Source organism: Macaca mulatta, chromosome 2 (genome assembly GCF_049350105.2).
Source record: "Macaca mulatta isolate MMU2019108-1 chromosome 2, T2T-MMU8v2.0, whole genome shotgun sequence".
Classification (NCBI taxonomy): domain Eukaryota; kingdom Metazoa; phylum Chordata; class Mammalia; order Primates; family Cercopithecidae; genus Macaca; species Macaca mulatta.
In genome coordinates this window covers 34,802,157-34,827,232 of record NC_133407.1, presented here as the reverse complement: position 1 = coordinate 34,827,232, position 25,076 = coordinate 34,802,157, and the positions used below count along the sequence as shown (strand labels likewise).

The following is a 25,076-nucleotide window of genomic DNA, read 5'->3' as shown; positions in this document are numbered from 1 at the left end:
CAGATCTAATTAACTAAAGGATCTCAAGATGCGAAGGTCATCCTGGATTAACCAGGTGGGCCCCAATTCTAGTGACACAGAGGAGAGACAGAAAAGGGCCACGTGAAGAAGGAGGTAGAGTGAGGCAGTCACAAGCTGAGGCGCTGCAGCAGCCACCAGATGCTAGAAGAGACAAGAAGCAGAATCTCCCCTAAAGCCTCTGGAGTGAGTGTGGCTCTGCTAATACCTTGATTTCAAACTTTTTCCCTCCAGAGCCATGAGCACATTTCTGTTGCTTTAAACCACAAAGTTTATGGTCATTTGTTATGGAGGCCATAGCAAATGAATATATTTGGTCAATGAAAAGAGTCAAACTCTGTAAAATATTTGAAGGGATTTATTCTGAGCCAAACATGAGTGACCAGTGGCCCATGACACATCCTTCAGGAAAACCTGAGAACATGAGCCCAAGGTGGTCAGGCTACAACATTTTAGGGAGACATAAGACATTAATCAATACATGTAAGATATACATCTTATCTTATTGGTTCAGTCTGGAAAGACGAGGCAACTGGAAGTGGGGTAGGGGGCATTTAGGTCATAGATAGATTCAAAAACTTTCTGGTTGGCAATGAGTTGAAACAGTATTGTCTAAAGACTTGGAATAAATAGAAAAGAATGCCTGGATTAAGATACGGGGTTGGTGAGGCCAAGGTTTTATGCAGATGAAGCGTCCAGGTAGCAGGCGTCAAAGAAAAGATGACACATGTTTCTTATCAGATTTAAAGAGTCTTAAAGTCTGTGTTGATGTTAATGCTGGTCAGCTGGGCCTGAATTCCAACAGGGAGGAGGGTATAATGAGGCATGTCTGACTCCCCCTTCCTAAACTAGTTTTCTTAGGTTAAGTTTGGAATACCCTTGGCCAAGGGGAGGAATCCATTCAGATGGTCAGGGGGGCTTAGAATTTCATTTTTTGGTTTACAATTCTGTATACCTCAATTTTCTCATCCATATGTAAGCTTATAATACTTACCTTGCAGAGCTGTCAAGAGAATTAAGTGAATCAATATACATAAGGCACTTTACAGCAGTAGCTGTCACATAATCAGTGATTTCAAAGTAGTGTTTATTATGACCCTTTAATAGCTGTGTGACCTTAGTTATTTTTGAGCCTGTGGTCTTTTTCCCTGTGAACAAGTAATAACAAAAATACTTAGCCTAACTATAGTATCTCAAAATGAGAGTTTGCTTCTTTCACTTAAAAATGGTCAAAGAATTCCTTCAAGCTTCTTCTGTCCTAGGAACTGCTAACATTCAGGTGTCAAACCTCACTGAAGACAACTTACAACCCACCAAAGGCAGTGATTGAAAAGATACCACGTGCCCTTGACCCCACAAAATGCTCTGGCCGGGACATTAGGTGCTAGGGGATGTGAGTCCTTTTCTCTTTCTCCTGGCTGCCACCTGGTGTGGCTGGGGGAGGGAGATGAGAAGTGGAGGTAGGGGTGAAGTGAGAGGCAGATGGCCTCTGGCTAATAACTGAGCTGGGTCATTTGTAATGATGACAAGGCATTACCCAAGAGATGAAGCAAAGGTGTATAATTAATACACAAGCAGTCCTTAAATCTCTCTCTGAAACCCTCCCTCCATTCCTTCCCTTGCTAATGAAGTCAGAGACAGGGTAAAAGCCTGTAATTACACTTGAAGTAATTAGAACGTTGTGAAATAGAAAGCTTAAGATGGGAAGCCCAAACTAATAGAATACCTATTGCTCTTGTTATTCTGACTCAGCCTGCCTAGGGTGGTGTTTTTGTAGGTCTCCACTGGGGAGCTGAAGACTGTACTGAATTTGCATAAAATGTAGACACGCATGCACATCACCCTTTGTTTCCCCAGAGTGACCAAGAAAGCATCAGCATTGTGCCTTCCTCAGTTTCTACAACTTTTACCTATTAATGAAAGTCCAAATCAGCAGAACAGATTAATTTAAAAGCCCTTCCAAAGATATTTAAAAATCTGAGCATTTTGTATTCAAACTGTTTTTCTACATGCAATTCTCCCTTTCTAGCTCAGTGCTTCTCAACATCAGTGTGCCTGCAGAGCACCTGAGGGTCTCCTTAAAATGCAGATTTGGATTCAGTGGGTCTGGGGTGGGGCTGAGATTCTGCATTCCTAACAAGCTCCCCAGCCTTGCTGCTGCTGTTGGAGGGGACGGGATGGGGGAGTGGTACACAATGCGAGTAGCAAGGATAAAGTCCTTCTTGGTTCCACAAGTGACTTCACTGGCCTCCTACCACAGCAATGATTCCAAACTTCTCATGTAGAGCTTGAAAAATGAATAAAAATTTTCGATTGAAGGGAGAGAAGAGAAAGTGAGGAGGAAGCATGGAGGAAGAAGGGAAAAGTGGGTGGGAAGGGAGGAGGGGAGGGAGGGAGGGAGGGAGGGAGGGAGAGAATGTGTGTGAGTGCGTGTATGCACATGATCCAGTGTCTCTTCTTATAAGGACACCAGTCCTATCAGATTGGGGCCCTATCCTTATGACCTCATTTGACCTTAATTATCTCCTTAAAGGTTTTATCTCCAAATACAGTGACTCTGGGGGTTACAGCTTCAATATGGGATACACAATTTCATCCATAACACTAACTGACCTTAGATGAACTTGATTTCTCTAAGACTTGATTCCTTCATCCCAATTGCTTAGAGACAAGAAAGAGTTTGATCATTAAATGACAAGAAATGAATTCATCTAATTAGCATTAAGTGTTCCACATATCATCTGTCACAGAATAAGTGTATTGGTTGTGTTCCTCCAGACATTGTCAAGCATTGGAGGCTAAGTAGATTATTCATGAGGTGAAGGAAACAGCAGGAGAGAAAAAGAGAAATGAGATAGCAAAGAGAAAACAGTCAATAAAATAAAGAGTGCATTAGCTAACAAATCACCACTGGGAGAAACTGGAGCTTCATTTCACTGGGACAAGTCAGGCACCCATGTTGAACAAACACCCAGTGTCAACCCTCACTACTGAGGGAAAAGAGCCGAGATATTTATGTACCAATGAACCATCAGTCGCTGGTTGAGATCTGCTCCCAAGGGATGCCTACCTCCCCACTTCCATCTTGCTGTGCTTGTGGATGGTAGCCATGGATACCAGAGGAAACTTTCAGGCAAAGAGATGCCTGAATTGGCTGTTGGAAGTCCTACAAGCTCTGCAAGAGGGAGGCCTGGGCAGTTCTGGGCAGGTTTACCTTGCCTGCTATACAGTGAGACCAGGAAACCTTAGTTCTCTGTAATGATTGGTCCTAGTAATTGTACTAGTAGTTTGCAAAACACTAGAGAGACTCCTGTACCAAAGAATTCTAGGGCCAAACAAGTGTAAGAGTGCTTGTTTCATGGGATTCACAACTAAAGCTCTGCTGAAGTCTGTAGTTGAAATGTTCAACTTTGTATAATCCTATAATTTCCAAACTTATTTACACAAACACTTTTTCATATAATATGTATTTACCTTTTAAGGAATAAAAGTTGTGTAATGCATGTTTTGGGGCTCTCAAATTAAGGCTAGTAGAGATTTCACTACATTGTAAGATGTTTTTAATCTGTTTCTCTTCACCATTGTAGCCTGTGAACAGTAACTGCTACCTAGAAAGTATTCAATAAATATTTGTCATTGTAACTATTTTAAAGAATATCAAAAAATAATTCTGAAAATATTTTCAATAAAAGCAGCCTCATGAAAAATGACCATCTAGTTCCCAAAATGACTGTTTTGAAAGACTTTGGAATAAAGTTCAGCTGAATATAAACTTGTTGAAATACCAGTTTTTTATTCTCCTTGCTTTGTTCCCATTCACTTAATGAAACTGCATTTTTCTAAAATTGAAGACCCATGCTGTTAGAAGGCATTGTCCACTCTACTAGAGAAGAAGCACTTCTTCCCAGATCCATGTGTGGATGCAGATAAGAAGCCTAATGGTACTAAGGTCTCTCTGGTCCAACCTTGCTAAAAAGAGTATTTCAACTTCTATTTCCTCCCTCTACACGTCACCCTTTGTTGAATACCAAGGTTTGCAGCTGTGACCCCATCATAGGGTGTAAAGAATCAATTAAGGAACTTTTGACAGATGCATCCCTTTAACCTTGATGTCAGGCACAATTTGCTATTTGTTGGCCTCAAATGTCAGCTGAAGCCAGGGTGAGCGTCCTTGTGAGTCTGACTTTCTCATCTTCTGTCAAGACCTAAAGCGTTTTTGAGCTGGGTGCAGTTGCTACAGCTGCAACAAAGTATACATGATAAGTGGGATTTGCAACAAATAGGCTTTCCTCTACAGGTCACTGCTGCAGCTGGGCTTCCCTGCTATTTTTGCCCAACTGTCCTGAGAATGGCAACATCAATGGAAACTCATTGCTTGACCACCATTATTCCAATGAAAAATTTGAAACCCTGATTATTACTCATTCCTTGGAGCTGAGACAGAAACCTCGAGGCTGTAAAACAAGTTCTTTTTCTTTTTTTTCTTTTTCAGTTAACCACTTGTTATACTCAAATGCCCATTTCCTAAGAAGGGATATTTCCTGGGAAATTGCTTATCTTCTTAGCATTTGCAAAAGGCAAAAGCTGGCATGTAGTAGCATTTTCTTCATTCCCTGCAAATGGAAACATTGGTATTTCTAGATAAGTTAAGAATGAGGAGAGAGAACTATGGCCATCCAGGTTCTCTTGGGATAAGTTTCCTTTACTCTTCCTTGAATAAAGATAATGTGAATCTTGTGAGATACTGTCTGTAAAAAATGGTCTACCCACACCTGCTAATGCAATGAGTGGGCTATTATAGTGCTGAGATGGTTGTTGGGGTCTCCTGACGTCAGGGGAGTAGGTGACCAACATGGATGAAACACAGTGACAATGGACATTAGTATTTCTGAGACCAGATTTGTTTGGGAAATGGGATATGTTGCCTTTCTTTAGTCGGATGTTGACCTGGCTACTGCTTACAGATGACCCTTGTTTTGTCATTTACACATGTGTCTTCCCCACTTCCCTTGCTGGAAAAAAACCTGCAGAGAAACTGAACTCCATGAGGTTAGACATTGCGTCTGATTTTACTTACCACCCTATTCTTAGTGCCTACCACCAAGTCTAGCATACAGTGGGGGCCAAATCAATATTTGTAGAATGAATAAAGCATCTGCAAGATAATATGTACTTTTTAAGTGGGAGTTTCCGTTGCTACATTGCTATCATTGTTGTCATCATCATCACAATCATGATCATGATCATCGTCATCACCAGGTGACATTTTTACAGAAATATTTTCTCTTCAGATTATAGCAGACTGAACATCAAGATCCTTAAATCTGCTTGTCCTAGGGAAGTTCTCTGGACTTCTTGCATTTGGCACTAGTAGTGACTTGGTATTTTCATTGCTGTAACACAGAGACAAAAATATATGAAGATTTCAAAGAATGAGTTTACCTCCTGGCCTTTCATGGTGATGTCCTATCCTGTCTTTGTGTGAATAATATATGTACAGTATCATTGCTCTGCTGATAAAAAATTACTTCAAAACTTGAGAGCTTAAAAACCCAAACATTTATTATCTCAGTTGCTGTATGTCAGGGATCAGGGTACAGCTTTTCTGGGTCCTCTTCATATATTTTTGTCTCTGTGTGACAGCAATGAAAACACCAAGTCTCCACTAGTGCCAAATGCAAGCGTCTCTCATGAAGCTGCATTCAAGGTGCAGTTATCTCAAGGCTCAACTTAGAGGAGAATCTTCTTGCAGGTTTATGCTCCTGGCTCTTAGCCAGAAACTTCAGTTTCTTGCTACATGGGTCTGCCTATAGGACTACTGACAATCTGTCAGCTAGCTTCCTCCAGAGTAAAGGCTCTGAAAGAGAGAAAGAATGAGAGATAGTGGTAAGATATAAGATATCATCTCATATAAGATATAAGAGATAAGAAATCACAGTCATTTTGTAACCTATTCTCAGAAGTGATATCCCATCACTTTTGTATATTCTATTTTTTAGAAGCAAGTCCACTGGGTCCATCCCACACTTGAGGAGAGAATATTACACAATACCATGAATATTACAAAGCTAGGATCATTGTGGACCATGTTAAATAGAAGCTTCCAGCCACAATGGATGATGTTGTTCCCTGTAAGCATAAGTGTAGCTTTAACTTGGTTCTTTTCACCCTTTTCTTCTTTGAGAATCATGGGTTGCCAAACAATCATCGCTTCAATGCCTTGTCAAACTTCTCTTTCAAAAAAGGAAGAAAGAGGAAAAACAGAATGGGGCAAGTTCTGCTAGGAATAGCTTTCAATATGACGATGATTTTAGTTGTCATTGCACAGGTGCATTGGCATTGAATCATGAAGAGAACCCCAATTACTCCTATTAGCTTGTTTGAGCATCAGTTTTCTGATGACTTACTTTATGGCTTCCTAATGAATATATTAAAACTAGAACTCTAGAGGTTATACTTAGCCCTTTAGTTCCTTTCCCTCCCTGCACCCCATCTCCCACTTTGCCTGGAGGCTTAATGATATATTTGAGATCATTTTGAAACTTCATCTGCTTTGTCTCAACATACATGTTCAAAGTTGTCTAATTTTAATGTAAATCCTTCATCAACAATTAAGCCACCTCCCAATTGACTGCATTATCTGTAATTATTCTTCACTCACTAACTCTCTCATATCACAAACCATAAGAAGAAAGAGAAAAGGGAATAACCTATATTAGGAGAGGCTCACTGACAAACCTTGAAATATAAATTGACATGAATGTGAATGCAGAGTTTTGTAAAAAAAAAATTTTTAAATAGATCTGCAGTTAAATGACTAGTATCTCTACCTTTTGTTTCCGTTTGTGCAGATTGTTTCCCAGAGAAAGCTATCCAAATCCTTGCTGAAGCATGGGAACACAGCAGGGAAATCGTCCATCACGGTAAGCAAGCCCTCCCTAAGCAGCTGTCTGCCCGAGTGGAGAGCCTGGGCGGACTGGCCAGCCAAAACCGGACACTTGGGAAGCAGACTTTCTGACACTGGGAGTTGGCGCCACAGCTACTGAACTATTGAAATCACTCCCTTATTTTTCTTTCTTTCTGTTTTCTGACAATACAATTTTGATCCTTCTAACTCTAGGAAAAATAAATAAGGAAAGGCATTTGAAAGTAAGGTTATTTAATTCTAGTAAGCACTTCTGCAATTGCAAGATAGATTTTAGTGGAGGAGAAAGGTGTCGTTTTTGAGCACAGTGAGATTATGGAATTGTTTAGCATTTTCACACCATCAAAGCTCCAAAGCTACCTGTCCTTGTCTCTCATTTCTTTTGAGAATTCAAATTTTGCTTTGATAGCATTTTCTTCAAGGTTTGGTTTGTTGCCTAAGAAACAAAGAGCTCAGCATTTAACACTCCTCTTTGATATAATAGTTTGGAGGTTTACTGTGTGATTCAGTAGCCACTAGCCACATGTGGTTATTTAAATTTTAATAAAACTATTTAAAATTAAAGTAAATATTCAGTTCCTTAATCACACTGGCCACATATCCAGTACTCAATAGTTACAAGTGGTTAGCAGCTACCATATGGGACAGTGTAGATTATAAAACATTTCTATAATTGCAGAATGTTCTATCGGGTAATGCGAGACATATTTCTAAATAAGAGCTTACATTTTCAAATGGAATGCCTGGTATTGGAAACTTTGACATCTTCTGTTAGAGACCTTGAAAAAGGTAGAGAATGTGGTCCAACCATTTGGATGTATGGAGCAAAACACAAACAAACAAACAAACAAACAAAGACAAGCAAAAGAAACAAGGTAGAAAAAACTACAAGGAAATTCTGAATTGCTAGAGAGGCAAATGGCCAGGAAGCAAACCTCTTGAGTTCTTTTGAACATTCCTTTTTAAGTAGAGAGAAACCAATTTTTTTTTGAGATGGTGTCTCACCCTGTCACCCAGGCTGGAGTGCAATGGCACAATCTTGGCTCACTACAACCTCCACTTCCCGGGTTCAAATGATTCTCCTGCCTCAGCCTCCCAAATAGCTGGGATTACAGGCACCTGCCACCACACCCAGCTAATTTTTGTAGTTTTAGTAGAGATGGGGTTTCACTATGTTGGCCAGGCTGATCTCCAACTCCTGACCTTGTGATCCACCTGCCTTGGCTTCCCAAAGTGCTGGGATTACAGATATGAGCCACCACACCCAGCCCTGAATTTTTTTTTTTTTTTTTTAAGCACAGGAAAAAATTCAAAAGAGCTATCAGTGAAAGTCGTGGCCATTCTCACAAGAACTTACCTTAGTTTATCACTTGAATATTTTAAATGACACTGTCGTGTTAAAACTTTTTCTTGACTGCCATCTTCAATCCTGAATCAAAGTGTTCTTTGAAGACACTGATGGTGCTCTGAAAAGCCGTGGACCCACGGGTTCACTCCCAAAGCCCACAAACCCAGTAGATCCAGGTATGAATTTGCTATGGTTCTTTCTCAAAAGAACAAAATCTCATCTTGCCATATTTTCTCTGAGATATCCTGAGATTTTCTTTCTCCACACATCCCAGAAAAGTTTGATCTTTTTCTTAATTTTAAGTATTTAAATACTCCTCAACTTTGGGTCTTTAGATCAAAACATTGGCTTTAGTAGCTTCTAGAAAACACTTGAAAAGGTACATGAAATTTTCTAGGTCTATGCAGTTGTGGAAAATCACAACTTTCATCAGTTCTCCAAAGGTGTCTGTGACCACAAAATACTTAAGGGTCAGTAATCAAATGAAATATAAGAGGCGTTAAGGTGGTAAGGGGCAAAAGAGGACCAAATGAAAAATACAAATATGATAGTTATTGGGTTATCAACCAGTTCTGGAATTTTTTCTATATACCTGGACTCACGTTATCTACTCTCAGTTGTTCATACATTTTTGGGTCTATCTGTCTTAAGGCAGCCATCTTAGCTTTAAGATTAAGTGTAAATAACTTAAACTTTCCAAAATATTTGGAATACTACCAGTGCCTATTGAGAGCATATGGACCCAACTCACAATGGCATTGTTGAGCCCAGATAGAAAAGAGGTAAAATTGAATTAATAGTATCTTGACATAAGCAATTTGATAAGTGTATCCATGTGCTGTGGCCACAGAATACATGGTAAATCCTAGCATTATTTATAAAGGTTTTAACTTGTCTGCAACTTGACTGGCTTCTAGATTTTTGTTGTTTTTGCTGTCATTATTTTTCTCCTAACTTTCTCCACCGATTTCTGCTCCAAGGCTTTGTTGAGAGTCACTAACTATTAAGTACTGGAAAATGACCTGTTGTGAGAAAGCCTTTTGGACAATAATTTCTTCACCTATGCAAAAATCTTTGTCAGGAATGGTCTGTACTTGGGTGTTAGGGCTTAGATCTTTACATATACACACATCTTCATCTCAGAAAACCCAGGGACGGTCTTCTGAAAAATAAGAATTAGAAAAATTTGACCTGGAAACTAGTTTATTCCACCATTTCTTGTTGGTCTCACTCAAAACAGTAAAGAAATATTGCTGTTTATCCTTCTCGATAATTTACCAAAGGGAGACATTGTAGTTAGTTATAGAAATACTATCCAATGCCATGTGACTTTCAAAGAAAGAAACTCTTCCAAACTGCTCTTCTATTTCTTCCTCCAGCTTGGGTCCCACCTCTTATGTTCTCATGCTCAGCATAAATGGTGTCTAGTTATTCACCATAGTCCATTCCAGGGAGTTCCGTTGAATGCCTAGAATTGCTGTGCTATAGACACTAGGGTTGTGGAAAAACTCCTTGCCCAACATTTGTCTTTGTTGAGTTTTGAACCAAACAGGAACTAAATTTGCTCATGGGTTCTGGAGCTAAGGAGTTCACCCTCTACTGCAGCTGATGTGTGCTTTTTTCCTTTAGGTGATTGCTGAAGAATTATCTGGCAATGACGACTACGTTGAGCTTGCATTCAATGCACGGAAATTGGATGACAAGGTAAAGTGTTTGGCATTAGCCTTATTGAAGGAAGTAATAAAGCTAGCACACAGTTTAATCAGATTTCTCCCTGCAGCTATTTTTCCCTTTCCACCCACATTATCAAACAGATCCAAAAATGCAGAGAGGTCTACAAAGTAAGGTTTCCCCCACATTAAGAAGCGATTTATGAGAAGGGGAAGGGACTATAATTAAAACAGGACAATTCTATGACACTAAGACTTTCCAAATGCCACAGGTGAGATGTGCACAGGTAAATATGATTTAACCCCATTTCTAGGGACGTTCTAAGGGAGAGGAGAAGATGCAAAATGGAAGAAAAATGACATTTATTAAGCACCTGTGTTTGCCAAGTACAGGTTTAAGAGCTTTTCATGTGGTATCACATTTATTCATTTGTACAATTCCTATTTATTGGGTATTAATACTCAGCCCATTTATGCATTCACTCATTCACTCTTTTATTTGTTAATTTGTTCACTCATTCATCATTCATTTTCCTAACCTTTTCTGGGTGCTTGTTATGCATGAGGTGGTGGGAAAAAAAGATATATCAAAAATAGGCATTCCACTCTCACATCTGCAACCTGGAATTCATCACTGAAGTAAAACATACATCTAAAAAACAAATGGTATAGTAATACTATATCCATAATAGAATGTGATAAGTGATATATAATAGTGTGTCCTGGTAAGGCCAACTTATTCTACCTGGGGACATCAGGAAATACTTTATCTTTATAAACTAATTGTATTTGGATTTTAAAAGTGTCTTGAGTAGCTTATGTGAAACCATCACAGACTGTTACATTTTTAACATTAGCATGAACTAGGTGCTGGGAACTGCAGTGTGTATTGATGTCAGTTGGGAGCAAGCTTTTAACTTCACCTTTTCACAACTGTTATGCTCCTTCTCCTTCATCATCTCCCCAGATTTCAGAAGAACTCACAAAACTTTGTAGTATCTTCCCTGGTGCTATTATAAGCCATTGGCTCAGTGTATAGCAGTTTTAAGTTACCTGCTTAATGGCTTATAATGGTTTCTCTACATTTAGTAGGCTCTTGAGTGCCTCTAATTTGTCGTCTGATTTATGTTAAAGTAAAAGGGGTTTGGAGGTTTGTTGGACCAGTTGGGTTTGAAGTGTTTGAGCAGTTTCCCTTTAGTCAAATGAACACTTGCTCATAGAACTGAAAGAGCCACCCGCAGCACTTAAAATGGCTCTAAATGGCTATTCCCACCATTGGCCGTACTGATTGTCCAGGGCCCTGGTCATTGCTGAGCCTCATTGCCCCAGTGCTGGAGACCCTAGTTCCTTCATAATGTGGCTGTATCTTGTCCAGATCCTTAGTAATTCAGAGAACAAATCAGAGGCCTTTGCTCCAGTTTGGACTCAAGGTAAATGGTCGTCTCAGATGGAAAGAGGGCAAAGTTGTAAAATGGAGGAGTAAGATGATACCATAAAGATCATTTCACACAACCTCTTCAGGAAATGAGGGCTCAGCAAGGTATGATGATTTACCCAAAGACACAATACTACTGCTCTGGTTTTCTACTGCTGCACGGTAAACCACCTCAAATCTAGCAACCTAAATGAAGAACTATTCCATTATAGCTAATGATTTTGAGGGTCAGAAATTCAATCAGGGTTCAATTGAGCAGTTCTGCTGTCTGTGATGTTGATGCAAGCCAATCAGTGGTACTCGGCTGGTGGATGAGCTTGTCTGGAGGGTCTACACTAGCTCTACTCACGTGCCTGGCACATGAGATGGCTGAATGGCTGGGCTTAGCTCGAACAGTCTACCAGAGTGCCCACATGGTGGTCCTGGAGTAGTCACACTTCCTTTAGAGTATCTGGCTTCTTCCAGAAAGAGCATCTCAAGAGAATAAGGGAGACACTCCATAGCCTTTTCTTACCCCTTCCTGACCTTGTAAGTCATGCGTCATTCACTTCTGCTGCATTCTTTTGGTTGCAAGCGAGTCATGAGGCCAGTCCAGATTCTAGGACTCCACATCGTGTTAGGGCAGTGGCAAAATCATACTGTAGAAAAAGCATGTGGACTATGAACTTGCGGTGGTCATGTTTACAAAATGCAATCTATCACAAAATTTTTATGATAGAAATAGAATAAAATAATACAATTATTTCATGTCACAGCTGGAAAAATAGTTCCCAGATGCTCTCAAGGAGGACCCTTTTCTAGCTTTTAGCGTTAAACAATTTTATAACTACCTACATGTTAGCAGTTAAAACTTACTGTATCTAGTTAAACTTATTGTATGACTAAAAGTCACTATAAAATAAATAATGCTCCTAATTTTTTATTGTGTTAATGAATATCATGAAAGTAACTAGTTTCTACATACATTTAAAAACTGAAGTATGAATATATAGGAAAAATATGCTATATCCAATTCAGACAGTGGTTGTAGGATGCCTGGATCTCCAGTCTCTTGGCAGTAACCCTGGTAGCCCCCAGGAGTCCACATACTTTGGGTAGAAAGCCACTGTCTAATCCAACTGCCTTATTTTATAGGTGAAAAATCTGAGATTCAGAGATGTGATATGACTTACTGAAAGCCACATAGGCACACACACACAAAAATCAGTGCAACAGAGGGACTCAATCAGATTGCCTGACAAAATCTAAGTCTTTTGGAGCAGAGAGTTAATGAATAATAGGTGTTTGGTCTCAGAATATGGAAGACTTGGAAATGTTTTCATGTGTTTCAGGGAAGTAGGAAGCCAGGAAGAGGGGAGGTAAGAGGGGAGGTCAGGCAGCAGTCCTCCAAGTAAGATGCATGGTCCCAATACCTTTGCAGGGGAACCCATGAAGTCAATGCCATTTTCATAATAATGCTAAGACATAATTTTATTTATTCACTCTCATTCTCTCATACATGTAAAGTGGAGTTTTCCAGAGGCTACATGATGCCTAATATCACAACAGCATAAATATGAGGATTCTGCTGCATTCTATTAAGCTAATCATTAAATTGGTTTGCAAAAAGGTAAACTAATACCATTCTCACTATTTTTTAAGTTTGGAAAACATAATTATAATAATTATTTCCATTAAAATACTATTTTTGTTATGATGTAGTAGGTTTATTTTCTTATTTTTTAAACAATGTAACAAATATTTTAACAATTTAACAGCTTTATAATATGGCAAATATTAATACATACAACAAAACAAAAGCTCTTTGGGATCCCCAATAATTTTTAAGAATGTAAAGGGGTCTTAAGACCAGAAGATTGAGAATCCCTGTTATAGGGTATATGGAAAAGCACTAAGTACTTTTGCAAACCACAGTGACAGAGAAATGCACCATTCTTTTTGACAGAAATAGCCATTTTTAACTTGTTTTCAACAGACTAGCAATCACCTCCTCACTCTTCAATGAGAGCGAGTACATAAAATAGCTTAGGTTTGTGATAAATAACTTATTTATCTAATGTTAATGCAATTCACTTAGTAGAGAAAGGGACTTTCTTACTCATAAAGCACATTTGTTACATTAGCAACTAGTTGGCAATTAATCTAACAAGTAAGTAGAGGCAGAAATGTAATAATCACTTTAGAACATTCCAGCTGACAAAGGATTCATTCTCTTCCCGTTCTCGAGAAAGTACTCATATTGGTGCATTGGAACTAATTCCCACCCTGGTGGTCTCCACATATGTGGTAGTAATCATTATAGACTGCATTTTCCATGTTCCCGTGACGCTAGTTTGATGGGGTGCAATATAAGTAAACAAATCTGTCTCTAAAGTAGAGGTTGGCAGACTTTTTAATAAAGGGCTAGATGATAAATATTTTAGGTTTTGCAGGATGCATGATCTCTGTCCCCACTACTCAACTCTGCCTTTGAAGCATGAAAACAACCATAGACAATACAAAAATGAATGAGTGTGGCAGTGTTCCAATAAAACTTTATTCACAAAAACAAAGCTGGATTTGGCTCATGTGCCATAGTTTGCTGACCCCCACTCTAAAACAATGTAAAATCTCTACCTGCTGTGATGTGATTTTACTATGTTTAAGTATGCCTGCTTGAAACTGTAATCTGTTCTGCATTAATGATAGAAAATTATAATTATTGAGCATCTATTGTGCACCAAGTATCAGGTGTCTAACTTACATTATCTCCAAAACTCATAAGCATATTCCCAAAAGTTAGTATCTTTATTTCCATTTTACAGATAAAGCATACTCAGATCAGACATTTCCCAGAGTCACAAAATTAGTAAGCTATACAGCCTGGATATGCCTGCATCTTTCAGATAATTTATTCTAGGTCCAATATTTCATTTTCAAGATCACTGTCATGGATATGCACTGATTCCTAATTGCCTATCACCCTGTCACTTAGCTAAATTTCTTTTATATTGAACTAAAAAAGCAGAATAATATGGTCTCTGTGTTATTAAACAATTTTACCACAGCACAACTTCAGTAAAACAGTCAATTCATTCATCTTTATTGAACTGAACTGTCCCAATGGCCATCTTAGTGCTAATAATCAAGTTTAAAAAGCTGAAAATTCCAAGTTAAAGTGACCACACAATTAGACCCAGAATTGTTGTTTTGAAGCTGTGAATTTCTGAATGTACACTTGAGATTTTGAGGAGCGTATGAATTATTTCATTTCCATGAATCAGATGCCTTCTTAATAGTAATCATCTCTGATATTTGTATAGTTTTTTACAAAATGCCTTCATGAATTTTTTTCTTCTATTGATAATCATCATAGCAGCCAACTTTTTTTAATATTTCAACTTTCATTTCAGATTCAGGGGCTACAGGTGCAGGTTTGTTACATGAGTATATTGCATGACACTGAGGTTTGGAGTATAATTGTTCTCATTACCCAGGTAGTAAGCATAGGACCCAATAGGTAGTTTTTCAGCCCTTGCTCCCTTCCCTCTCTCACTGCTCCAGTAGTCACCATTGTCCACTGTTCCCATCTTTATGTCCATGTGTACCCAATGTTTAGCTCTCAGAAGTGAGAACATGTGGTATTTGATTTTCTGTTGCTGTGCTAATTCCCTTAGGATAATGGCCTTCAGCTGCATCCAGTGTGTTACAGAAAACATTATTTTGTTTTATGGCTGTGTAGTATTCTATGGTATATAAGTGCCAAATTTTCTTTATTCAATTCACTGTTAATTGGCACCTAGATTGATTATATGCCTTTGCTATTATGAATAGTGCTTTGATGAACATACAAGTGCATGTGTCTTTTTGGCAAAATGATTTCTTTTCCTTTGGGTATATACCAGTAATAGGATGGCTGAGTTGAATGGTAGTTCTGTTTTAAGTTCTTTAAGAAATCTCCAAACTGCTTTCCACAGTGACTGAACTAATTTACGTTCCCACAAACAGTATATAAGTGTTTCCTTTTCCCCATAGCCTCACCAACATCTGTTATTTTTTAAAGTTTTAGTAATAGGTATTCTGACTGGTGTGAGATGGTATCTCATTGTGGTTTTGATTGGCATTTCTCTCACAATCAGTGACATTGGGCATTTTTTCATATGTATGTTGACCACTTGCAGGTTGTCTTTTGATAAGTGTCTGCTCATGTCCTTTGCCCAATTTTTAACAGGGTTCTTTATTTGTTTATTTTTGATTATTGAATTGTTTAAGTTCCTTATAGATTCTGAATATTAGATCTTTGCCAGAGGAATAGTTTGATAATATTTTCTCCCACTCTATTGACCACTTGTTACTCTGTTAATAGCTTTTTTTCTAACTGTGCAGAGGCTCTTTAGTTTAATTAGGTCCCACTTGTCAATATTTTTTGTTGCAATTTGTTTTTGTTGCTTTTGAGGACTTACATAAATTCTTTGCCAAGGCCAACATCCAGAATGATATTTCATATGTTCTCTTCTAGGATTTATATAATTTGAGGTCTTACGTTTAAAGCTTTATTCAATCTTGAATTAATTTTTGTATATGGTGAAATGTAAGGGTCCAGTTTCATTCTTCTGCATATTGCTAGCCAGTTATCCCAGCATTATTTATTGAATAGGGAGTCCTTTCTTCATTTCTTATTTTTGTCAACTTTGTCAAAGAAGAGATGGCTGTAGGTATGTGGCTTTTTTTCTGGATTATCCTGTTCCACTGGTCTTATGTGTCTGTTTTTGTCCCAGTACCATGCTTCTTTGGTTATTGTAGCCTTATAGTATAGTTTGAAGTTGGGTAATGTGATGCCTCTGGCTGTTCTTTTTGCTTAGGAATACTTTGGTGATTCAGGCTTTTTCTTGTTCTATATGAATTTTACAATAGCTTTTTCTAATTCTGTGAAAAACTATGTTTATAGTTTGATAAAAGTAGCATTGAATCTATAGATTGCTTTTGGCAGTATGGCCATTTTAACAATATTGATTCTTCTGATTCATAAGCATGGAATGTTTTTCCATTTGTTTGTGTCATCTATGATTTCTTTCACCAGTGTTTTGTAGTTCTCCTTGTAGAGATCTTTTACCTCTTTGGTTAGATGTATTCGTAGGCATTTCATTTTTTCTAGCTATTATAAATGGGATTGTGTTCTTGATGGAGCTCTCACTTTGCATAGAAATGCTACTGATTTTTGCACATTGACTTTGTATTCTGAAACTTTGCTGAATATCAGTTCTAGGAGTCTTTCGCCATAGTCTTTACGGTTTTCTAGATATAGAATTATATCATCAACAAAGACAGACAGTTTGGCTTCTTTTTCTATTTGGATGTCTTTTATTTCTTTCTCATGCCCGAGTGCTCTGGTGAGGACTTTTAGTACTATATTGAACAGGAATGGTGAGAGTCGACATGTTTGTCTTGTTTCTGCTCTTAAGCAGAATGCTTCCAGCTTTTGCCCATTCAGTATGATGTTGGCTGTGGGTTTGTCATAGATGGCTCTTATTATTTTCAGGTATGTTCCTTCGCTGCCTAGTTTGTTGAGGGTTTTTATCATGAAGGGATTTGGATTTTCTCAAAACCTTTTTTCTACATCTATTGAAATGATCATATGGTTTTTGATATGTGTATGTTGAACCAACCTTGCTTCCCAGGAATAAAGCATACTTGATTGTAATGGCTTAAATTTTGTTGTGCCACTGGATTTGGGTTGCTACTATTTTGTTGGGGATTTTTGCAGCTAACATTTTTTCAGTCCTCACCATGTCCCAGGCACTGGACTCAACACTTGCCATGCACCAGCTCCTCTAATTCTCCTACGTCACTATCAGGCAAAGGGTGATACTCCTTCCATTATGAATGGCAAACTAAGCCTTGGAGAAATTAAATATTTTGTCCACAGTTATTCAGATTATATGTGGTAGAGTTGAGATTTGAAAGCAGTGCTAAAGCCAGTATGCTGCATATAGATTTTCAGCTACCTGAAGACAGAGGCCGTACCTGACCTTTCTTTCATTGACTTTTTAGTATGCCCTCCTGACAATAACTTCATGCCTAATTCATTCATGGTATTTAAAAAGAATGTGAAATACAATAGAAAAAGCATTGTAATATATAACATGTAAAATAAACATACAACAAGCAAAAGAAATAGGGCACTAAGTTGTATATAGATCATGCTTGCAAATTTTTTTAAAAGAAAGAAAGAAAAGTCTATGAAGAGTCTAGAAACAGACTTGCCAAAATTCTATTGATGGTTATGGAATTATGGGTTCAATTATGGGTTCTTTTTTCCTTCTTTTTATTTTTGTCATCTGTTTTCTATATTTTTCATTTTTAAATAAAAGTGATGGTAACAAAAGTTTTAAATTAACAGTAAAGAGGGAAAAATAAGAAAGTTCTTACATTGTGGTTAGCAGTTTTAAAGTATGAATCATAAAAACATCCCCCGAGGGACCAACGATCTATTTAAAGAGGCAAAGCATGAAGCTACAAGAGGAGCCCAGGGGCACATAGGAACAAGCTACTGTAGCCCACATCCATAGGGAGAGGGAGAAGAGAGGGAGGTTTTGATTTTTTAAGATGCATGTAGAAACAGAAACCAGCCTAAGGACAAACGTCTTAAGTAAATGCATAGAGGTGGGAATCAGCTAGAAGTGCGTCTGAGAGAGAAATGGGCCATTTCGGGGGAGAGGCAATGTTTGAAGGGCAAGATTATGACAAAAACCACCATTTTGACAAGATGAAGGCTGTGGCAATCTGATACCTTCAGAAATAGAGTAGTAGGGGATGTTCCAGACTCTGGGTGTTGTGGAGCATGGTGTTTGGTTCCTGGCTGCATGGGAAGGAAAACACAGGGGAAGATACTTATTTACACTTCTCATCTCCTCTTTCTAAGATATCCTACAAAGTTTCTAGACTGACATTCTTCACTGCAGAGCCAACTATATTACTTTTCCACTCAAAATCCTTCAATAATTCCCGCTGCCTCTCCAGGCCAGTGCAAAGACTTCGCATGAGCATATAAGGCCCTTCACTTCATGGGGCCAACTTTGCCAGAATTGTCTCCAATTCCTCCCCTATGCTTCCTTAGGCTATAGTCTCATTAAATTACTTGGGGTATCCTCCTCTATGTCTGTTAAAAATTCATCAGCTTCCCTCCCTTCCCTCAATACTCCTTGTACCTTCATTCATTAATTCATTCGCTCATTTACTCATTTATACCTAGCTGTGGGTTATATTTATTTGTATACTTTTCTTACCAGCAACCTAGATGGTACTTTGGAAGACAGAGATCAGGTTCTATCTGTCCTTATATCTCAACATCAAGCACAAAACTCTGTGATCAGTATATGTCCTACAAATGTTTTGCTGAGCTGAAGACTAGGATGACTGGTAAAGACATTGATAGTAAGGAAAAATTTAGAAGTAGAGACCAAATGAAGGAAAATAATGAGTTTGACTCTGGCTTGCTCAACTTTTAGGAATAATAAATGACTTTTAAGGCAAATATGGATTTAATTCTACTTTGCTAAAGTCTAGATTTCTGGAAAAAAATTACCTGGTGAAATCATAATAAAAGTGTGATGGTGAGGAATAAGGTTTTTGCTCAGACAGCCTCCTATTCTATACCAGGTATCCATTCACTTATTTATATATTTATTCATTTATTCAATAAGCAGTATATGCTACTAAAATCTAGACACTATGGAAAATGCTGGGGAAATAGTAGAAATATGAAGGAAAATAAAGCTTCTCCTCTTTGAGAATTTATAATCTACTGGGGGTAAAAATCAAGTTTTTAAAAGAGATAGAGATATGTTCCATTTCCAACAATGAAGCATTTATTTATTTTACATCATTCTCTCACTAAAAACAAATATAAACACTAGAAAAGACACAAGAGACATGTATTTGAGAGTCCTGAGGCAGTGTAGATTTGAGGGGCCAAGAAACTGGACAGAAGAGAAACCCAGGGAGGTGCTTAAGACATTCTGTGCAGATTTTCCACTCAAGGGAATTCCTCAAGGCTGATTCCTAAAATAGTGTGGATAGAAAGGCTGGGAAGCCTAGTTTAAAAAAATAGCTACTAAGAAACAGAAACTGAGTAGAGCTTTTGGTGGTCTCATGGGACTGGGGAGAAAAACTGAAGTTCAGGGCTATTGAGAGAGCAAGGGATAAAGACACATAGATGCATCAGAGAAGAGAAGTAGTCCAACAGTCTGAGTGGCTTATCATCTCAAGGCATTCACTAATTAGCAAAAGCAGCATAGAGAGAAACTGAACAAAAACCTAGAGCTAAGAAATTATGAAAATAAACGGAGCATTTGAGGCTCTCACAAATAAAAATTGGCATTGAAGACTTGTCAAGGAAGAACACCCCTCGTGAACACAGGTTTTTAGTTAGGGTCCTTTAAGGACTATACCCAAGGAGTAAAGGGAATCAGAAATAGATTGGGGCCTTAAAGACATTTGAAGAAACTCAGCCTCTAAATAGCTTAATCCTAATTGGATTCAGGAGACTTCTCCCATTATAATCACTTGCTAGAAGCTAAAGACTCATGTAAAAACCTTCATAATCTTCATTACACATTGTCTACTATTTAATAAAAAATTAACAAGCATACCAAGAGGTGGAACCAAGAAAGAGACAATAAAAACAGACCTATAGGTGATCCAGACATTGTAGTCATTACATAGGCATTAAAATAACTATAATGAACCTGTTTAAGACAACAGGTACAGTGATTTTCAAAGAACTGGAATTTGAATTGATGTTTGAAGAATACCTTGAATTTCAACTAATCCAGTACTGACTTTACAAAGAACTTAGTTTTTGGATGCAATTAATTCTAGCCAAGGGTGGATCACGGGGATGAGGAACAAAGGAAGAAAGGGTGAGGCACATCATCACAGGTAAAGAGAAGAGAGTTTGGGTAGAATTGAGCAGGAAGAGAGGACAAGCATGGCCTCCCTTCCACATATAAACAATAGAAAATCAAGAGGGTTTTCCTACTAATATTGATTAAATATTCCTGATTGATCAGGACTAGATCACATGCAGGAGGAAAAACAACAACTCATTGATGTTTATCTATTTTAGGATTTCTTCAGTAAATCTGACCCATTTCTGGAAATTTTTCGTATGAATGATGATGCAACTCAGCAGCTGGTGCACCGAACTGAGGTAAGAAGAGTCATCTTCAGCTATGCCATCTTATCTCCTAAGATGATAAATTGACCTGTTTTGAGAAACTCCTTTTATTACTTTTTTTTTTTTTTTTTTGAGATGGAGTCTCACTGTGTCACCCAGGCTAGAGTGTAGTAGTGCAATCTCAGCTCACTGCAACCTCCGCCTCCCCCCTTCAAACAATTCTCTGCTTCAGCCTCCTGAGTAGCTGGGGTTACAGGTACCTGCCACCATGCCCAGCTAATTTTTGTGTTTTTAGTAGAGACAGGGTTTCAGCATCTTGGCCAGGCTGGTCTTGAACTCCTGACCTCGTGATCCACCTGCCTCAGCCTCCCAAAGTGCTGGGATTACAGGCATGAGCCACCGCACCTGGCCTCCTTTTATTTCTTAATGTCTATAGATATACACTCAGACCTGAAATCTTCAATGTCCTCAAGAAGATTCTGCCATTTTCAGCTTTTTTTTTTCACTTTTAATCTTTAATTTAGTTGTCAAAAGAACCTCTCTAACCCCAATTTCTATTGTTAACTTTCAAAACAGACAATTAGCAACTTATTCATAATAGAAGTATAAATACTAGCTAACATTTAATGAGGTTATTTGGATGTCTAGGTGCCAAGAATTAGACTGTTCTTTACATGCATAATTTTATTTCTCACAAAAATTCCTTATACATGATGATGATGATGATGATGATGATGACAACCCCCATTTTACAGTTGAAGAAACTGAACTTTAAGGAGGTTAAGTCACTTACCCAGATCTACCAGCTAGCAAAGGGTGGTGCTGAGGTTTCAATTGAGGTTGACGCTGAGCTTCATGGTAATTTGGGAAGTCAATCTTCCTCCCCAGGGAAAGTACATACATTGGACTGATGTCAGTCCTACCACATGAACACCTGACCTTTCCTAGCAGTCACTTAGTCTAGCTGTATCTCCTTCTTACTCTTCCTTTTCTTTCTCCAAGTGGCTCCAACTTTATCTCTTACTGCCCTACGCCCTACTACCCACTACCACACACACATTCAACAACTAACCACGATCTCCATTTTTCATTTTATTTTACTTGTAAGCCAGTTCAAGAGGGATTTTGTAGGAGTGAAGTACATTGATAAGAAGGAAGTGATATACTTGTGCTGAATGACTTGGAGCTGAGAGAAGACCCAGTTATGCTTGCATAACAGTTGCAGGGTAAAAAAAGAAGAAACCCCCACGACTTTCATAAGGTGATGGTGTGGTTGCTATGTCCCCACAACATCACTTTGGAAATCCAGTTTCCTGAAGTGACAGAGTTGCAGGTGTTGTTAAGGGAATGTTTCATGTCATTGTTATGGTAGACAAAAATTAAATAGTCTTGGATGGGCTAGTTGTGGATATCATCTGATACAAAGTTGATATCTAATAAAATGTGTTTAATAAAAGAATAAACATATAAATGCTGTTAAATATAAATAGTATGTCTGTTGCATGCTATAGAACAATGTAATTCTTTGGAACTTAATCCCTGAAGAATAAGTTGAGGTACAGCTAGTACAGTTGCCCTGAGTGATATCTCATCACCACCACCAAAAGAGGTCTTTCACCCATTAAGTTTCCTTAGGTGAAACAAACTTCTTTTGAGGGAAGTGGAGCAAGATGGCCAAATAGAAGCCTCCACTCATCATCCTGTAATCATCCTTCCCATAGGAAGACCAAATTAAACAACTCTCCACACACACACACAAAGCAACTTCATAAGAACCAAACATCAGGTGAATGACCACAGTACTTGGTTTTAACATCATATCATTGAAAGAGACACTGAAGAGGATAAGAAAGACAGTCTTGAATTGCTGATACCACTCCTCCCTCATCCCCTTGGCAGTGGCTGCATGGTGCAGATAGAGCAACTGTGTGCTTGGGGAAGAGAGTGCAGTGATTATGGGAGCTTGCACTGGAACTTAGTGCTGCCCCATCACAGCAGAAAGCAATACTGGGCATAACTCATCCTGTGCCCACAGAGGAAGAATTTAAACCAGTCCTAGCCAGAGGGGATCACTCATCCCAGGAGTGGAAACCTGAGTTCTGGCAGGCCTTGCCACTGCAAGCTGAAGGGCTCTGGGGTCCTAAATAAACTTGAAAGGCAGTCTAAGCCAAAAATACTGCAATTTCTGGGCAAGTACTGGTGCTCTGCTGGACTCATAGCCAGTGGGCTTAGGGGGCATGCAACCTAGTGAGACACCAGCCAAAGTCACCAAGGGAATACCTGCACCACCCCTCAGGTGCATGCATCACCAAGGAATGTGTGCCCTACACCCTAGGCAGTGCAGCACACAGCTCCAGGAGACACTCCTTCCTCCCACTCGAGGAGAGGAGAGGAAAGTGTAAATAGAACTTTGTCTTGCAACTTGGATACCATCTCAGCCACAATAGAATAGGGCACCATGCAGAGTCCTGAGGTCCCCATTCCAGGCCCTAGCTCCCAGCTAACATTTCTAGACAAACCCCGGGCCAAAAGGAAGCCTACTGCCTTGAAGGGAAGCAGGATTCATTACCTTCTGACTAAAAATCTCTTGGGTCCCGAATAATCAGCAATTGTAGCCGGGCTGTACTCGTCATGGGCCTTGGATGAAACACAGAGACATGGTGGTTTAGATGTGATGCAGTGCATTCCCAGCTATGGTGGCTATTGGGAGAGATTCTTTCTGCTTGAGCAAAGGACAGTGACAAAGAAAGGGGACTTCGTTTTGCAACTTAGGTACCGGCTCAGCCACAGTGAGGTAGAGCAGCAGTTGGGCTCTTGGGGGTCCCCGATTAAAGGCTTTGGCTCTTGGATAGCATTTCTGGACCTGCTTTGGGTAAGAGAGGAGTCCACTTCCCTGAAGAGAGAGTCCTAGGACTGGCAGCATTCACCACAAGCTGACTAATGAATACTTGGGCCTTGAGTGAATGTTGGCGGTAGGCAGGCAGTACTTGCTGTGGTCCCAGCTTGGTGGTGGCCAACGAAGAGGCTCCTCTGCTTGTGGAAAGGGGAGGAAAGAGTGGGAAAATTTTGTCTTATGGCTTGGGTACTAGCTCAAACACAGTAGAATAGAGCACGAGGTGGAGTCCTAAGGTTTCCAACTCCAAGCCCTGGCTCCCATATGGCATTTCTGGACCTGCCTGGGACTGGGAAGAACTCACTATCCTGAAGGGAAGGACACAGCCTGGCTGACTTTGCCATCTGATTGTAGAGTACTACAGCCTTGTGTGAACATACGTGGTAGCCAAGCAGTGGTTACCCCAGGCCTTGGGTGAGAGTCAGTACTATGCTGGCTTCACATCTGACCCAGTGCAGTCCAGTGAGGGCAGCCACAAGGGTGCTCGTGTCACCTCACCTTCAACTCCAGGCAGCTCATTACAGAGAGACTCCATTTGTTTGGGAGAAAGTAAAGGAAGAGGAGAAGGGTTTCCACCTGGTAATCCAGGGAATTCTTCCAGATCTTATCCAAGACCACCACTGTACCTCTACAAGTCTGAAAAAGCCCAGCATCACTGAGCTTGGGATGCCCCCTAATGCAGATACAGTCACAGTGACAAAAAGAGACCATGACACCCAAATCCCTTTGAATACCTGGAAAGCCTTCCCAAGAAGGATGAGTATGAACAAGGCCAGACTGCAAAGACTACAATAAATATAAAAATCTTCAATATCCAGATATACTGGTGAACATCTACAAGCATCAAGACCATCCACAAAAACATGCCCTCGAAAAACAAAGTAAATAAGGCACCAGAGACCAATCCTAGAACAAAAGAGTTATGTGACCTTTCAGATAGAGAATTCAAAATAGTTATTTTGAGGAAACTTGATGAAATTTAAGATAACACAGAGAAGGAATTCAGAAGCCTGTCCAATAAATTTAAGAAAGAGATTGAAATAATTGTAAGAAATCAAGCAGAAATTCTGGAGTTGAAAAATGCAAATGGCATACTATATAAGGCATCAGAGTCTCTTAACAGCAGAATTGATCAAGCAGAAGAAAGAATTAGTGAGCTCGAAGATAGGCTATTTGAAAATACACAATCAGAAGAGATAAGAGAAAAAAGAATTTTTTAAAATGAAGCATGCCTACACGATCAATAAAATAGCTTCAAAAGGGCAAATCTAAGAGTTATTGGCCATAAAGAATAAGGAGAAAAAGAGATAAGGGTAGAAAGTTTATTCAAAGGGATAAGAGAGAACTTACCAAACTTAGAGAAAGATATCAACATTCAAGTACAAGGTTATAGAAGACCAAATAGATATAACCAAAATAAGATGACTTCAAGACAGTTAATAATCAAACCCCTAAAGGTCTAAAGAAAATATCCTAAAAGGAATATGAGAAAAGAAAAACAAATTACGTACAATACAGCTGTAATACATCTGACAGCAGAATTCTCAGTAGAAACCTTAAAGACCAGAAGAGAGTGGTGTAACATATTTAAAGTGCTGAAGGAAAAAAACTTGTATCCTAGAACAGAATA

General features: G+C 38.9%; 1 protein-coding gene across 2 annotated transcripts in view; it reads left to right on the top strand.

Annotated features, from left to right (window-relative positions):
* The window catches only part of CPNE4 (copine 4), a 504,635-nt gene that overhangs the window by 329,901 nt on the left and 149,658 nt on the right, over positions 1-25,076 (top strand). For both annotated transcript variants that reach the window (XM_015132141.3, XM_028843705.2), the window contains exons 4-6: positions 6,870-6,941; positions 9,921-9,995; positions 20,503-20,586. In XM_015132141.3, the coding sequence (XP_014987627.1) occupies positions 6,870-6,941; positions 9,921-9,995; positions 20,503-20,586 (231 nt within the window). The remainder of the gene's footprint in view (positions 1-6,869; positions 6,942-9,920; positions 9,996-20,502; positions 20,587-25,076) is intronic.